At 37.2% G+C, this 16,900-nt stretch overlaps 1 protein-coding gene across 3 annotated transcripts in view; it reads left to right on the top strand.

The window, feature by feature from the left end:
* LOC132159829 (neurocan core protein-like) overlaps positions 1–16,900 on the top strand; it is a 127,759-nt gene that overhangs the window by 18,774 nt on the left and 92,085 nt on the right. For all 3 annotated transcript variants that reach the window (XM_059569453.1, XM_059569452.1, XM_059569454.1), the window contains exon 2: positions 14,747–14,820. In XM_059569453.1, the coding sequence (XP_059425436.1) occupies positions 14,748–14,820 (73 nt within the window). In that variant the 5' untranslated portion in view covers position 14,747. The remainder of the gene's footprint in view (positions 1–14,746; positions 14,821–16,900) is intronic.

Genomic DNA, 16,900 nt, shown 5'->3' with positions numbered 1-16,900 from the left:
AACACAAAAGATGTTTTGAAGAATGTTCATGTCGCTCTTACCAATGAAAACAATGACCAAAGGCTGTCAGGCCTCAACAAAGGGTCAAAAATGTGATCCTTATGAATTAAACAATAATCAGAAAAAGTATATATATATATATATATATATATATATATATATTAAAAAAAGTTGTCAAGTGTCACATTTGAGATGATTTCTGATAGCTTATGTAAATCAATGAGATTATAAACCGGTTAACAGACTCCTTATATAAAATGCATGTAAATATCAGTTGTCACCTTATATCTCCCAGTAATAAGTCTTAGTAAGATGATTTTTAAATGCTTAGTTTTATAATCAAAGCTCTATAGCGTTTGTTGTGAGAACGTTCCTCAAAAGCCTGATGTTTCATATTTTACAGTCACATGTCAGCATGATTTTTCTACGAAATTATGTATGGATAGTCGAATAGTCAAAAGTGTTCATATTAAAATATTTATAACAATATAAAAGTTAAATTTACTTCTAAAATCCATCAGGATTTAAAAGGAAATGATACTAAAGCACTTTTTACTTGATAAAAAAGTATAAATGATCAATTAGACGACACAAGGCATGTAGTACAGTAGATTAGGTTTTTCAGCAGTTTTGAGGTATTAGATTTGTATATCAAATATGATACATTAGGCTTTATAGGGTGGAAATGAGCAGCATGAACAATCTCCTAAATATCTCCTTAATAAGGATTAATAGGAAATAAAAGCTTTGGAACAACACGAATGGGAGTAAATCGTGCCAGATTTGACATTTTTGGGTGAACCATCCTTGAAGCGACCAATGAATTGTGCTCCAGTGCAGTACAAAGGAATGCTGGGAAAACCCAAGACGTGGGTTTTATTTTGACAGTGTTGCTCCTGGCGGTTAGCCATACGTCCTCAAAAATCAGAAAGCGTTACGTTGTTGGACGCTCTTATTAGGTTTTACGTCAAACCGCTGGAGATAAGTAAATAAAGAGCTGCAAATGGAGCTCACGCTGCTGCTCTCTTTTTTGCAACGAGTCGATGCTTCTGAATCAATATGGCACCAGGAGTCCATTATGTCTGACTGAGACAAAGGAATATTGGTGTGACCCTTACACTTTTGAGCGATTTTGTTCTTTCAGAATTTTTTGTTTCTCTTGTCTGCTTTCTCACCTTTTGTTTTCATTTGAAAATCCCCCTTTAACACCTCAGACATCTCCAGCTTCAAGACTCATTAAAAGCTTAAAGTGTGACTATTTTAATGAGCACTAACACAAACAGACCGTGCAACTTCTTGATAAAGCTATTTGAGTGATAATCTTGATTCCTTTGGCTTTCTGTCTGCCTTTCTCTTGTCTTTTTATGCTACCCTTTTTTCCCTCCAAAGCCATCACTTTGTTTCTCTTGGATTGTTTGTCTTTCCGCTGCCAGCTGTTTTTCAATGTCGCTGAGAAAATTGAATCCACGAGCTTGCCGCAGTAGTTCTCGAAGAATATATATAATGCATTGTTTTTATATTTTGTTATGTCAGCAGCACGGTGTCAAAGTAAGATCCGGTTAGACTTTATTTTCTGCCCGAATCATCTCGCTTGTCAAAATTGCAATTCAATTTCTGGTCCGCTTCTTTTTTAGATGTTAAATGTTTCGCTGTTCATTCACTCCATGTGTTTAAGTGGTTATTTACCTAAATCTTTTGCTCAAGTGAGATGTTAACAGGATCTTTGAGTCATTGAACTTGAGAACTGAATCATTTTGAATCCTAAACGGTGATTTGAGTTAAAAATCTGCCAAGGGGTAATAACGGAACAACCGTTTTAAAAAGTAATGTTCACTATTATGTACAGCAACATCTGCATCATGGACTTAACCATTTTTTTTATAAGAGACAATAAAAACAACGTTGTGCATCAAATCCATCACTTTCCTGTTAAAAAAGAGAAGATTTTCAAGTCAACAAATTTGCAACAGCTGAATGTTAAATTTTTGACAAATCAAACTTATCAATCTCTGAGTAACATGTAATTTCGAAAGTCTCCAGCTCATTTTATAATGATCCAAAAATCATGTTGTCATGTCCGTCAAAACCTTTAGAACTTAAACCTTTGAAACTCATGGGCATCAGTCACTTCACTTGGAAACTTACCGGCTGAGAAATAAATAATCATTACCTTACGATCCGTCTGTTTTCAAATCCACATCATATGAAACTCGCAACATCAATGTCTGCCAAAAAAATAACATGCAGAATACACTAGTATTTACTAGAAACAGAGGTCCTGGGAGTACACACATTTCCTGAAAAATATACACTATTTTGACTCCACCACCGATTTCAGAGAGGAAGGAGAAAATGCCAGCCTGAGCAGTTTCAACATGCTGTCTGTCAAAGATGGTAACATATATAATACTGAAAACACATGTGCATTTGAAACTGTTCTTAACTCACTGGAATAGAATCAGAATGAGCAGGGAGCTGAGCAAAATCCTTAACACTTCGTTCTATAGAGAATAAACACCAATCCAATTGAACTTTGATGGGTTAGTGAACATTGTTGTATGTTATATTTTGACGGACACTTATTATTATGATTCTGACATGCTTGATTGAAATATTTTCAAGAATTGTCTGTTCTAGACTTTCTTTTTTTTTTTTTTTGTGGCGATAGATTAACTATTAAATGAAATCCCCTTGGATGAGTTCCTGTAGTCATCCAATTGGACTCTCGTCTGCTGATAACATTCACTGATCATAAAACTCCTCAGTTATTTAAAAGATAAGGCAATTATGAAAGGTTGATAAAATGTGGTAAAACATTTTTACATGATTGGTTACATTTAATTACCCTTTTGAGGATTTTGAACCATTTGACTCAAAAGAACAATTAGTTGATAATCTGAACATTGGTACTTTTCTTATGAATGATTTTTTAAGTGATAATGACAATGATAATGATAATGAGTTTATTTGTTAGTTTTTTTTCACGCATGGTTATATAAACTGTCTTCTTATCTCCCTTTCTCTCTTTCTGTTACCTTTCTTCCTTCCGAATCTATCACTTTGTTTCTCTTGGACTGTTTGTCTTTCCGCTGCCAGCTCTTTTTCTCCCCGAACGCATGTCGCTGAGAAAATTGAATCGAAGCGCTTGCCGCAGTAGTGCTCGATAAATATATATAATGCATCATTTTATATTTTGTTATGTCAGCAGCACGGTGTCAAAATAAGATCCGGTTAGACTTAGTTATTTCCTGCCCGAGTCTTCTTGCTTGTCGTATCAAAACTGCAGTTCAATTTCTGGTCCGCTTCTTTTTGATGTCAAATGTTCACCCGACGTGTCACAAATTCATGGAAAACAATTCAAAGCTGTCGCACAGAGCAACTATTCAGCATGAGAAACATGTGACTTGGTGTAGAGAGGCGGACGTGTGCGAATGTCATTTTCAGGGTGGCTGGACTCATCTGTCAGCGCGTGTCAGAGGTCAGAGGGGAATTCCTTTGTGTTTTGGTGGGATTTCGATTAGTTTTGTGCGGATTTTTAGGGGGACACGCAGTTGGCTCGCCATATGCTTCCCAGTTAATAGCTGGGCTGAGTAGTGTTCCATAAAGGGATCCGGAGAAGTGGAGCGAGCTGAATGGATAAAAGCTGTTCTGACACCTGTTCAGAGAGCCCTGCTTGTATAAACACTCGCACACACCTACATGCTCCATTGTTCCTGCCAGTTTGTGGGATTCAATGCACCAGCAAGACAAAGCTGGCACTGGCACTCCAGTGGCTCAATCACAGTGTGTGGCTCCCACATTCGATAAACACAAACAATGAGTGTGCGTGGAATTACACCGATTGTACTTACAGGAATAGTTCATCAACATCATTTGCAAACCTTTGTGTCGTTTCCAAACTCGTACCACTTTCTTTTTTCATTTGAACCCGAAAAGTGGCGCTCGTTTCCATATAATTGAAGTGAATGAAGTCTGAAGAAGACAAAAACACCTTAAAGCTATCATCAAAACAGAGCTTATGCCATTATATTCTCTTGAAGGCCAAATGACAGCTTTTCGTGAGGAACAAACTTAAGCTGAAATTAGCTGAAACCTTCCCCTTCAGTGAGAGTCTGATTCATGAATGCATTATCAAAGTTATTCATTAGAAAGATTTGATGAAAAAGAAATGTATTGGGTCTGAGGAACAATTTTCAGTAGATAATTGCTTAAATTTCTGTCTTTTTTATCCCACTCTAGATGATTAGCCTAGAATGTCAGACAGACTTTTTTTTTTTTTTTTTTTTGTCATTTTAGAGCTTAACAGCTCCAGTCGTCACTCGCTTTTATAATATTTCAAAGCAATAAAGTGGTTCATATGACATGTTACCCTGGACCACAAAACCAGTCATAAGGATCAATTTTTTAAAACTGAGAATTATACATATTGACACAGCTGAACGCTGAAAAAATAAACTTTCCATTGATGTATGGTTTGTTAGGACAGGACGATATTTGACAGAAACCTGGAATCTGAGGGTGCAAAAAAAATCTAAATCGGTCCAAATGAAGCACTTAGCAATGCATATTACTAATCAAAAATCAGATTTTTGTATATTTACGGTTGGAAATTTACGTAATGTCTTCATGGAATAACATGAATATCCTAATGATTTTTTATATTAAATTTTTTTTTTTATAATTTTGACTCATACAGTGTATTTTTGGCTATTGTTACAAATATACCTACACTACTTATAACTGGTTTTGTGGTCCAGGATCACATACAGTATATTCCTTTGAAGGTAAATTTTCATGAGGAACAGACTAAATGTAAGTAATTTTTTAACTAAAACCTCCCCTCCAGTGAGAGTTTATGAACAAATCATCATTGTGATCTGGATCTGCTGTCTCATTAGAAAGATTTGAATCAGAAAGGACAGTTTGTTCATGATTGGGACTTTGCTACTGTACATCTCTCATGAGTGATTTTCCGGTAAGTAATGACTTGTGTTTTAGTCTTGTAAGGTGCTTTTTGTTGTTTTAGAGCTTGACAACCATAGTCGTCACTCACTTTATTACATTTAAAAGCAAGATAGAGTAGAGTCCACCTAAAAACCTTTCACATTTACATAGCACTTTATAAAATACAGTTGGTTTTGTATTAAGCAACTTAATAACAAAATAACAGCGATTTTTTTTATTTTTTTATTATTATTATTTTGTAAATGTTATGAATGGTTTCCTCAAAATCTGATTGGCAAACAGATTTATGTCTCTTTGGGACTTTTTGACTTCAAACTGGAGACAAACCTAACCATTTCAAAATCTCACAAATATTACAAATTTTCTTTGCACTGTTGGGTTTGATGAGTTGTGTTTTTTTCAGTATTTTGCACATGTAAACACAATCAGTGAGAGGGAAAAAGGATAGTTTAATAAAAGCGTTTCTCCTGCCAGCATGCTGCATATCTCTCAAGCCCCTTCTTTCTTGTTCTGTGTGCTTCACTTTTTTCTGCCTGGATCTCTTTCTTTCCCATTACAAGCTTTAAAGGCAAGTTCACACCAATGACCATAAAGTTTTATTAATCATTTGAACTCTACAATAAACAATAGCAAAGTCCACACCACAGCTAAAAAAAATCACAGATGGACGTTATCGTTAAAGTGACAGATTATTGAATTACTAAACCTGTAGTTCATAGAGGTGATGTTTTGCTTAGCATTTTTCTCATGCCAAAAATTCTAACTTGGTATAAAAAGGTGCCTTCATTTATAAGGAAGTTCACAAAAGGATCCAGAAACTTGGGTGGTATCGATAGGCCGATGCTGCCAGGCCTTGCACATAACAAATGCCGTAATCTTTGCCTGATGTCTGCTGCAATGGCGTTTTTGTCAATTTCTGTCTTGCATCTGCCGAATTTGGCAACATAACACAAGTTTCCTGTTGTACAAAGGTTTTTTTTCTTCAGGTTTTTCATGTGTGCTCTGGAAAGCGTGGCCCTGGGTTCAAAGCCAAAGTTTCTGATGCGCGTTTCCTAGATGTGAGTCAAAGCCGACAGTCTAGGAACTTTGATTAACTGAGGCATCTTTACAGTTCCCAGTCAGAAACAGCCAGAGCTGGGTCATGTATATCTGCTATTTGTTGTTGGTCATTATCTCCCACAGCGGTTCAGTACTGAAACCTACCGAATTTCTGCGGTCGACTTCATCTGTGCTTTTTATTGATCGGTCAAGCACGTGACGCTCAAAGTACACACATATCATTTGTACTAACTTCTCGACGTCAACATGTCTCACGGTGCTTTTCTAGTCATTTTTGATTCCACAGGGAGCAGCCAAAGGGACCTTGATGCACAGTAGAGCAAGTTAAATATTTCTCGTTGTCGCCTGTCAAAAGTGTCGGAGTGCCTGAAAGCGCAAATTAAAAGCAGGAAATGTTTGAATTTGCTGTTGCCAAGCTCTCGCTATGTAAGCTCTCTTTCACCTCATTTTTCAAAGCTACAGCTTCGGCTTCGAGACACTGAGATGGAGAGACTCGTTTCTTTCGGTCCTCTTGGAGACAAGTCAGCTCCCTCCACCAGTTACGCGGTTATAGCCAAGCTCAATTAGGTGCTGGATGGCCCGTTTGAATGAAGGAAAAGGTATAGTCAATCACTTATAGGTAGCAGTTGGGAGGATGTCTGATGTCACAATTTGTCCTTGATGTTCTTTCTAGGATCTATAAAAAGCAAATTACTCAGCGGTGCATGTTAACTGAAATCAATATTATGCTTTAATTTGGGTTTAGATGAATGAGTGGTGGCTTAGTGGTCCGTACGTCAGATGCACTGAGCTTTGGTGCTCATTTGGGAAATGCAAGTTTGAATCCATGTTTCAAACATCCTGAGCCCAGCTTTTTCTGTGCCCCTCAATTTTTTGGTGTTTTCAAAGTGTGCATTTATACATGCTTTCTGTGTGATGTCTTGGTTTGCATACTATCTTTATAGTTTCTTACAAAAACACATGCACACTTGCATAATATTACCCCCTTTGTAATCGTTAACATTTTCATAAGTAACTGTAATTTAATTACACATTTATTTTCTCGGTAACTGTAACGGATTATAGTTACATTTATTTTGTAATTAAATTACATAATGCCATTTCATGTAACTACTGTAGTTACTTCTGACAGTGTATGTTTAAATTGGATGCCAGTGTATTACAGTGTGCATGCATACATGCACTTTTTACTTGTAAGAGTTTGCATACTATCTTTAGGTTTTCATACTTCATAGAAATAGTATAAAGTCCTGCATAATAGCACACTTTGACATGCTCTTTTCAATACTTGCACTAATTCTTATGTTGCGTACTATATTAGGGTGCACACTCTGGCATACTATTTTCAGTGCTTTTTCATTCAAACTTTTTTTTTAACTCAGCAGGGTAAGAGACAGGTCTCTGAACATCATAAGGACGAAAGGGAAACAAGTGAAATGAACAGACATTTTGACACTCTCTTGGTGAAAGCGAACTCCCGTTCCTTCATTCGCATGCTGGCAGCATCCTGCTACATTAAAGGCAATCAATGCTCATTGAGATCACGGAACGGGATGTGTGAAAACCACTTCAGCTCGTGTCTGTGGGTGACAGCATCCGTGCACTAGCGCAGTGTTAATGTGTCGACCGCCTCCTGCCCGTCTCCTGCTTAATTGCATCTTTTCAGTGAAAAGAGTATACACACACACACACACACACACACACACACAAACACATGCGTAATGCTGCCAGACGAATGCAGGACACACCTGCATGTTCATATGCTGGAAAGACCAGTAATGGGGTGGGATGCAGACTGTTATATTTCAATCCACTCGAATCAAATTTTTGACTAAGATGCCAGTAATGTGTGCAAACATCTTAAATATTCATCCATTCCTCGCTGGTCAGGGAATGGAATATCCCCGGTGTTGTGCGTCAGACCATATGGCGTGCTGGAGTGACTAGTCTGAATGCGTCTGCAGAAAGAGTCTCGTCCCAGATGGCAGAAGCCTCAGCTTCAGTATCCAGCTTCTGCGCGCCACTCTATATGTTCCAAATGACAGACTGGTTCATATTTTCATTTGTTCTATTGAATGTGTAAATTAGAGTTGCTGTACTTTTTAACTGTGGTAAAGGGGTTCACACAATCCGATTCCAAAATTGTTACGAAAGTTTTTTTTTTTCTCTCTGCCTCTTTCTTTCTCTCCATTGGATTTCACCCATTAAATCCTGCCTCTGTTGATCTTGGTAGTTTATTAGTAGCCATTTTGGATCATCTATTGATCGTTTATTCATTGTATTTTTCACTGCTTCATCTATCTATCTATCTATCTATCTATCTATCTATCTATCTATCTATCTATCTATCTATCTATCTATCTATCTATCTATAATTCACTCATTCGTTTATTCTGTCTATTGTTTGTATGCACTGTCGTTTGATTATTTTATGTGTCGTTGTATTGTTTTCTTTTACTTGTTCTGACATTTTATAATTCTGACATTTAATAAATCTATCTATCTCTCGTTTGTTCACTCATTCCTTCGTTGGTTCGTTCGTTTATTTGTATTGTCTGTCATTCTGTAGTTCTATAAATCTGCCGATAATTTTTTTTTATATACACTATTGATTGTTCTATTTTTCAATCTTTCGATATAATTTTATTTTACGTAATAATCATTCTTTTGTTTGTATCCTTAGCCATTCTGTCTATCATTCTTGTGTTCTCTCTATTGTTTTCTTTCTATCGTCTGTTCTATCCGTCTATTGATTTATCATTAGTTTTGTTCTTTGTTCTGTCTGTCATTCTATTGATCGGTCATTCTGTCTATATAGTTGTCAGGATGGATGTTCATGCACACTAGCAACTAATGTGCCTAATTTTAAAATGGTAGATCATCTTGAATCAGATCAAATCGAATCACTTTTATTGTCACATCACCGACAGCATGTGTGCCGTGGTGAGAGAAAATCTTGGGAGTGTGCTCAAGACAGTGCAAAATACAATAGGCCCGTTTAACAAATAACATTACACACATTTAGACACTTTACAAATACAGACAGTTTACTATTAAGTACAGTAACTATTATATATACACGTATAGCTTATATATAATACACGTAACCATCCACATAATCCACTAAAGTACACAGATTGGTTGTAAATGAGATGGTTGGTAAATAGAAGTATTATTGTGTTAAAGTGCAGTGCATGCTACAGTACATTGAAGTTCAGTTGGTAAGCTTGGTAGTGGTGGAGTTAAAGTGCATGATGAATGGTATGCACAGAGTGGTGTGCTGTGTAAGTGTCAGTTCTGAGTGTTTAGCAGCCTGATAGTCTGATGGAAAAAGCAGTCCCTCAGTCGGCTTGTGCGTGATTGGATCTTGCGTAACCGTCTGCCTGAGGGCAGCAGAGAGAACAGTCCATGGCTTTGGTGGCTGGAGTCACTGATGATCTTGCAGGCTTTCCTCATGCACCACCTGGTGTAGATCTCCTGGAGGGAGGCAGTGAGGCGGGTAGTTCACTCTACCCTTTGTATATCTTTGCGATTGCTGCAGGTGCTGTTTCCATACTAGGCAAATCATCTTGGTTAAACTGGTTAGAGTTGGTAGAGTTTCACAAGAGGCTGCTCACACTGAGAGTTCAGAGCTTTCATCAGTCTGCAGTGGCATGGAAATGAATGCTGGTCTGTTGTTGTTTTGTTTTGTCTTCCTTTTGTTCTTCTCTTTTCTTCTCAACCTCCAGGACCAGGTCACTTCCCAGAGTGACTGACACTTCCTGTCTGTGTTGACACTGGCGTCATTGCTAACAGAGACTGGGTGACCCACCATCTGTATCAACCTAACAATAATAGACAGAATTCTCCATTTTATTGCTCATATTGTGGCGCACATTCTTTTCTTTTGCTCTTTTCTGTTGCACACAATCACACCGAAATGAATGGCTGTGATTCATTTATTTGTTTATTTGGTGCATTTATGCTGCCCCTCAAGGCACAATGTGTTTGTGTTGCATCACAAATGGAGATCTGTGGGTTTAGACGTGAGCTTTTAACCCACTCATGAATTGTCTCTACAAATCATGGCATTTCTCCAAGACAAAGTGAAAAGATACAATAAACGTTCCATGGGAAGCCGATAAAAGACCTGCTTTGCAAATGTACCATGTAAAAGACATTTACAGGAAACTCTGGGAAAAAGGATGCTCATATCTCCTGTGTGAGTGTTTTTATTGAAGTGTGGCGTATATGTGTGCGTTTATGAGGGAGCGACACTTTAGTTTGAGTCATGACTGTCTAGTAACTCACAGTGGCAAGGCTGCCAATGACAGATGCATTAAGATGTTTTGAAACTGCTCTCCTTGAGTTTCTGCCCATAAGGGGGGGAAAAAATCAAAGAACATTCTCATTTGTTTCTCAAATCATAATACATGGAAAGTAAAAGATTTTTCATAACTGTCCCAATTCTCAGTTTTTGTTGTTTTTTTATTTTGTCCAGAGAAAAATGCCTCCAAATTAAAAACAAAACACCAAATAAATAATTAATGTACATAATATTCATGTAAAATAGCAATTTTTATTTTAATTTGTAGATTAATCAAAAAATATATATTTTTTATTTTATATAAATGTATTTTACACACATTTATTTTTATTTTATCTTATTTTTTTGTTTATTTATTTATTTATTTTATATTGATTTTTTTTTTTTTTATTTAACAGAAACTTTTATCCAAAGCAATTTCCTCTCTTTTTAATAAGGAATATATATAATTTTATGCCCTTAAGAGTATTAGAATATTAGTATTGTGAATGGCCAAACAGAAAAGAATTATTAAAAATGAAAAAAAAACTAAATATAAAGTTAAAATTCTAAATAAGTTACTATATATATATATATATATATAGTAAATAAGTTACTATATATATATATATATATATATATATATATATAATATTACTATTTTTTCTAAATATATGGATACACACCTGAATATATAAATACAAATTATGGATGTATCATGTGTGTGTGTGTGTGTGTGTGTGTGTGTGTGTGTGTGTGTGTGTGTACATTTGTGAACCAGAGTATTTCCAAGGCTGATGAATTGGCCCATTCTTTTTAATTAATATGTTTTACTGTATATTCAAAACTTACATTTATATTTTCAGAATTGTATCTATATATTTACATTAACAGGTATATAGTCACTATTTACATTTGTTTATTTAGAATTCTAACTTTTCTAACAATATTCAGATTGTATATCATTTTCTCTCTTGTCAATGTAACTCTTTTGGCTTGTTTAATGTCCACCAGGTGAAAACTGTTTGTCTGATAACTTAACTTAGTCTCACATGGACAAACCCCAGGTATGGGCAGTATTGATGCCTGCTTTAGCCCTAACAAGACTCTGGATGAGTTGAGGGAGGCCGGAGGCTGTGGGAGTCTACAGAGGTCTGGCAGGATGTTTTGCAAGGCTCAGAGAGCCCAGGCTGGGCAAGACAACAGCAGGATTAGCACATGCCAGCGCACAATCGCCTTCCCACAGTGAATACGAGGTGGGCAGCATCGAAAATCATGCTTTTCTCCTCAAAAACCTTTGTGAGAGAAAATCTTTGACAATACAAACAGATTCATGGACTGAGCTTTAAGAGACTCAATGTGTCTGTGTGCTTTTATACGCCAAACCTTCCACCAGATCCTTTATCTGCAAGCGTGTCGGCTTCCTTTTGTTTGAGTATCGCTTCTTTTAGTATGTGTGTGGGTTTGTCTTACTGTTTGTTTGTGTACGCGTTTGCTCGCCTACCTCCATGTAGGAGGTTTTCAGCGTGTCATCTGTCACCTGCCTGTGACAGCCAGCGAAAACTGCAAGGCTCCAACCTGCAGATACAATTATGAGATAGACTCCCATGATTCCCAGCTGAGATGGAGATTTCTGGAGGTCACATGATCAGGAATCGAGAAGAACAATGCAGAAAGGAAGATCCAGCTTTGAATGAATTAACATGCCGCTCATTTAACCCATCAGATGAGAACAAATTAATTTTGATTAATCGACTGTGTGGCCGCAAATGAACTGACTGTCTCATTCGTTTTGATGCGCTGGATGGCTCATCTCTCTTTTTGTCCTTGTGCTCGTCTTTTTACTCAGAGCAGTTGAGTGGTCCACTGTAACGTACACTGGTTATCCGTGTCCAATCTCTCAGACAGAGGCTTGTGTTTCGCCCTTGGCCACAGCGAGTCCGATCTGCAGCATCTATTATTTACTACTGGCTCTTTGTCTCTCTCACACTTGGTTTGAACTAAAGACTTTCTGCCTGTAATAATCTAGAATGGGCCTGTCAGACATTCATATACTTCGTCGGTGACGAAAAGCCTTTCTTTATTGAAATGTTGTTATTTGTTATATCTATTTGTTGCAAATTCTTTTTATGTGCATCTATTCACTTTTCAGACAAAATCAAAGATAATTAAATTTGAGAATACATTATTCACAATATTCAGTATGGGAACTCAGGTGGTCAGGGAGATCGTTCTCTGTGTGTCTGTCTATATTTCTTTTGTTCTGTCTGTCATTCTCTCTGTTTGTCTTATTCTGTCTGTATCTGTTCTGTCTAACTGTCTGTCTGTTGTTCTGTTTTTCTGTCTTATCTGTCTGTCTATCTATCTGCTTTTCTGTGTGTATATTTGTATGTTGTTTTATTTAACAGTTGTTCTATTTGCCTGTCATTTGTTCTGTCTATCATTCTTTCTGCTATTGTGTGTGTTGCTCAGTCTATCTATTTGTCTCCTGTGTTTTCATCTATCCTTCTCAATCTTTTGTTCTGCCTGCCTGTTTACTGTTCTATCTTTCTGTCTGTCTGTCTGTTTATCTATCTTTTGTTCTGTCATTTTGTCTGTCTATCCATCTTTTGCTCTGTCAATCTTTCTGTTATTCTGTCTACCTGTCTCTTATTCTATTCTGTCTGTCTGTCAGTCCTTTGTTCTGTCCGTCGATCTGTCTGTCTGTCGGTCTGTAATTCTATCTGTCAATCCTTTGTTTTGTCTCTCATTCTGTCTGCCGTTCTGTTAATCTGTCTGTAGCTCTGTCAGTCCTTTGTTCTGTCTGTAGATCTGTCTGTCACTCTTGTTCTGTCTGTTGCTCTGTCAGTATTTTGTTCTTTCTGTCGCTCTGCCAGTCAATCTGTCCGTCGTTCTGTCTGTCAGTCCTTTGTTCTTTCTGTTGCTCTGTCAGTCCTTTGTTCTGTCTGTTGATCAGTGTGTCTTTATATCTGTTGTTTTGTCTGTCGCTCTGTCAGTTCATTCTTCTGTTTGTCACTCTGTCTGTCGTTTAGTCTGTCTATGTGTCCTTTGTTCTATCTGTTGCTCTGTCAGTCATTTGTTCTGTCTTTAGATCTGTCTGTCACTCTTGTTCTGTCTGTAGCTCTGTCAGTCCTTTGTTCTGTCTGTAGATCTGTCTGTCGAACTGTCAGTCCTTTGTTCTCTGTCATTGTCTGTCAGTCCTTTGTTCTGTTTGTCGTTCTGTCTGTCAGTGCTTTTTTCTGTCTGTAGATCTGTCTGTCGAACTGTCAGTCCTTTGTTCTCTGTCGTTCTGTCTGTCAGTCCTTTGTTCTGTCTGTCAGTCCTTTGTTCTGTCTATCGGTCTGTCAGTCCTTTGTTCTGTCTGTCAGTCCTTTGTTCTGTCTGTCATTCTGTCTGTCAGTCCTTTGTTCTGTCTGTAGATCTGTCTGTCGAACTGTCAGTCCTTTGTTCTCTGTCGTTCTCTCTGTCAGTCCTTTGTTCTGTCTGTCGTTCTGTCTGTCAGTCCTTTGTTCTGTCTATCGAACTGTCTGTTGGTCTGTCTGTCAGTCCTTTGTTCTGTCTGTCGTTCTGTCTGTCAGTCCTTTGTTCTGTCTATTTATCTGTCTGTCATTCTGTCTGTCAGTCCTTTGTTCTGTCTGTCGTTTTGTCTGTCAGTCCTTTGTTCTGCCTGTCATTCTGTCTGTCAGTCCTTTGTTCTGTCTGTCAGTCCTTTATTTTGCCTGTCGATCTGTCTGTCATTCTGTCTGTCAGACCTTGGTCCTTTATGTTGCTCCGATAGTCCTTTTGTTCAGTCTGTTGATCTGTCTGTCGTTCTGTTTGTCAATTCTTTGTTCTGTCTGATGATCTGTTTGCAATTCTGTGTTTATCTATCCTTTGTTCTGTTCATCAGTCTGTCTGTCATTCTATCTACATGCCTGTCTATTTTTCCAGGGTTCTGTTCGTCTGTTTATCATTCTATCCATCTTGATCTGTTTTTCTATCTTGAGATTTGATCTGCTTGCTTGATCTGCAACTGATTTACCACAACAACAACAACAACAATAAAATATGCTTGCCTTTAAAAGTTTCACAAAAGCAACCTTGTTGTGATTTCACTACTGTTTACATTCTGTAATAAGGCTGGTAAAAATGCTGTGTTTTTTTTAAACTTCAGTAATAACTGAACATTTTTGTGCTTAACATACACACCCAGATGGTGGAGAAGTCAGGTTGAGTTCAGTACAAATGTTTTTTTACAGGATATAAAGAGATTTGAGAGGCCTGCTTTGAATACTGTAACCTATCAAGCCTTTGAAAGGGTTACTTGGTTCCTATAAACTGAAAAGAGTGAAAATGCACTTGCAGTCTTTGATCGTTTGAACATAATTAGTTTTGACATGACCAAAATGTATAATCAATTCACTGTTCTCTCTCTTTTTCTTTGTGTTTCTTCTTTAGGATGCTGGGGGAGCTCCGCTTGACTGTGCTCCAGTCTCTCCTGGCTGTGTGTCTGCTCTTTACTCTGGAACATGGTGATTCATTCTCTCATGAATCTCAGCATTCATCTACTCTTATCCATTCAGTCGTGGGAGTGTACTTGTCAATCGCATGCCCTCGTTGACTCAGTAACAACTTTTTCAAATCTCAGAATGTCCAAAATCTGCTGCTGAATTAGTGCAATTTTCACCCACAATAGATGAAACTAGTTCAACCTACACTCCTAAAATTAAGGTTCTTTATTGGCATTGATGGTTCCATTAAGAACCTTTAACATCCATGGAACATTTCCATTGCACAAAATGTTCTTTAGATTATTACAGTGTATTGATATGGTTCTTTTAAGAACGGTTTACTATTCTGTAACCTGTATTTTAAATCTATCTATCTATCTATCTATCTATCTATCTATCTATCTATCTATCTATCTATCTATCTATCTATCTATCTATCTATCTGTTTTTTTGTCTGTCTATATATTGTTCTGCCCGTCTAGCTGTGAAACTCAACGGTGACCTTTTTATTTTTATTTTGGACCCCATTGACCTTCAATGGATGCACAAAAAGTTCAAAACACTCTTGTTTTACATAATTTTTTGTTCCACTGAAAAAAAGCAGGCCATACAGGTTTGGAACGAGTAAATGATGGCAGAATTAAAAAAAATTGGGGGAACCATCCCTTTAACCTCTTAGCCAGCACAAAGCCGTCCTCGTCCTCAACGCCTTTCATCTTGCACGTGTTTAATGTTTATGATTAGATTAAATGAAACGGGACAAATTTAATCTTGACAATCTCTGTATCATTATAAAGATCTAAGCCTCAAGCATCGACGACAGATCGCTGTTTTTCAATGGAAAGCTTATAAAGACTGTATTTGCTACATTTGTGTAAGCAGTACACATAAAAACATGAACATTTGAAACGTGACTCATATGTCAGAAAACGTACATTCCAGATCCGTCGTAATAACAAGTCATAAACACATCCACAGCTGTAAATCCCGGTTTAGTTAGAAAGGTAAGGGTCCACTGAACGACATCTCATGAAGCACGTTTAGTCCAACGAAGCAATAACGTTGTAATATGGATCATAATTCCTTTGTTTACGTTTCAGTTCTTCAGCGACAGAACTGTTTGCGTCCATTATGGAATAACTCACGGTCGGAAACTGCGAATTGGTAGTAAAAAAACGGCAAGGTTTTGCAGCGTACAGTGTCACAAACAGAATGAGACAGTCCACCGGAAAAAAGAATGAATGAAAGATAGGCGAAAGATAGTTTATTTGAATTTTGGCGCTCCCTCGTGACGCGCTCTGACGCACCTGTCAGCTGATGGAGGCGGAACTTATAGCGATCGCCTTTTCTTTTTTTTTAACAGTTTTTATATATGTGAGAGTGTGTTTTATGTTGAATGTGAATGTATCTGCATGATTACCATCTGTTTGAGTGCAAATCAGCCCAAATCAGCTCGCTATTACTGTATGATCACGGCTATCAAAGTGAATAGAGTGAGTGGATTATTTACTTTATGGCACATTTGTGTAATTACCATCTGTATAAGTGGCCATCAGCACATCAGCACTTATTTGCATCATAATTCATTGTTAATGCTGCATTTCTAGCAATCTCATGATTTTCTGTAATTGGCATACATTTATTTTTTTTCTTATTATTCTTATTTTTCTTACTCCAATTATTCTTATTGTATTTTTCTAGTGCTCAAATAAATCACTTATATGATGTCTAAGTTTCTGTCTAGTGTTTTATAATGGAAAAAAACTATGCAGTGGTATGTTTACTGACTAAATAGTTTATAGAAGCCTTCAATACTATTGGGAAATATATTTTTGTATATTTGGGGGGTGGGGGGGTGTAGACATAGTAATATATAAAAATATTTGCAGGAGTCTCATGAAATATAACCAAGATGGCAGCGCGTCCACACGCAGCGGCTTCTCTCTGTCCCGACAGAACGGTGTTTTCGTGTTTTATGTCTTGTGAGTCGCAGTGTTTTTGTACGTCGTCATCGCATCTACCTGTCTGTAAGCGCGCATACAGTCACGAGTTTCTGCTCGATGTCGGCAGAACCGCATTTTTACAGTTAAACTCTGCGCAA

Source organism: Carassius carassius, chromosome 16, assembly GCF_963082965.1.
Source record: "Carassius carassius chromosome 16, fCarCar2.1, whole genome shotgun sequence".
NCBI lineage: Eukaryota > Metazoa > Chordata > Actinopteri > Cypriniformes > Cyprinidae > Carassius > Carassius carassius.
The sequence above is the reverse complement of the archived record's forward strand: the minus strand, read 5'-3'. Positions and strand labels throughout refer to the sequence as shown.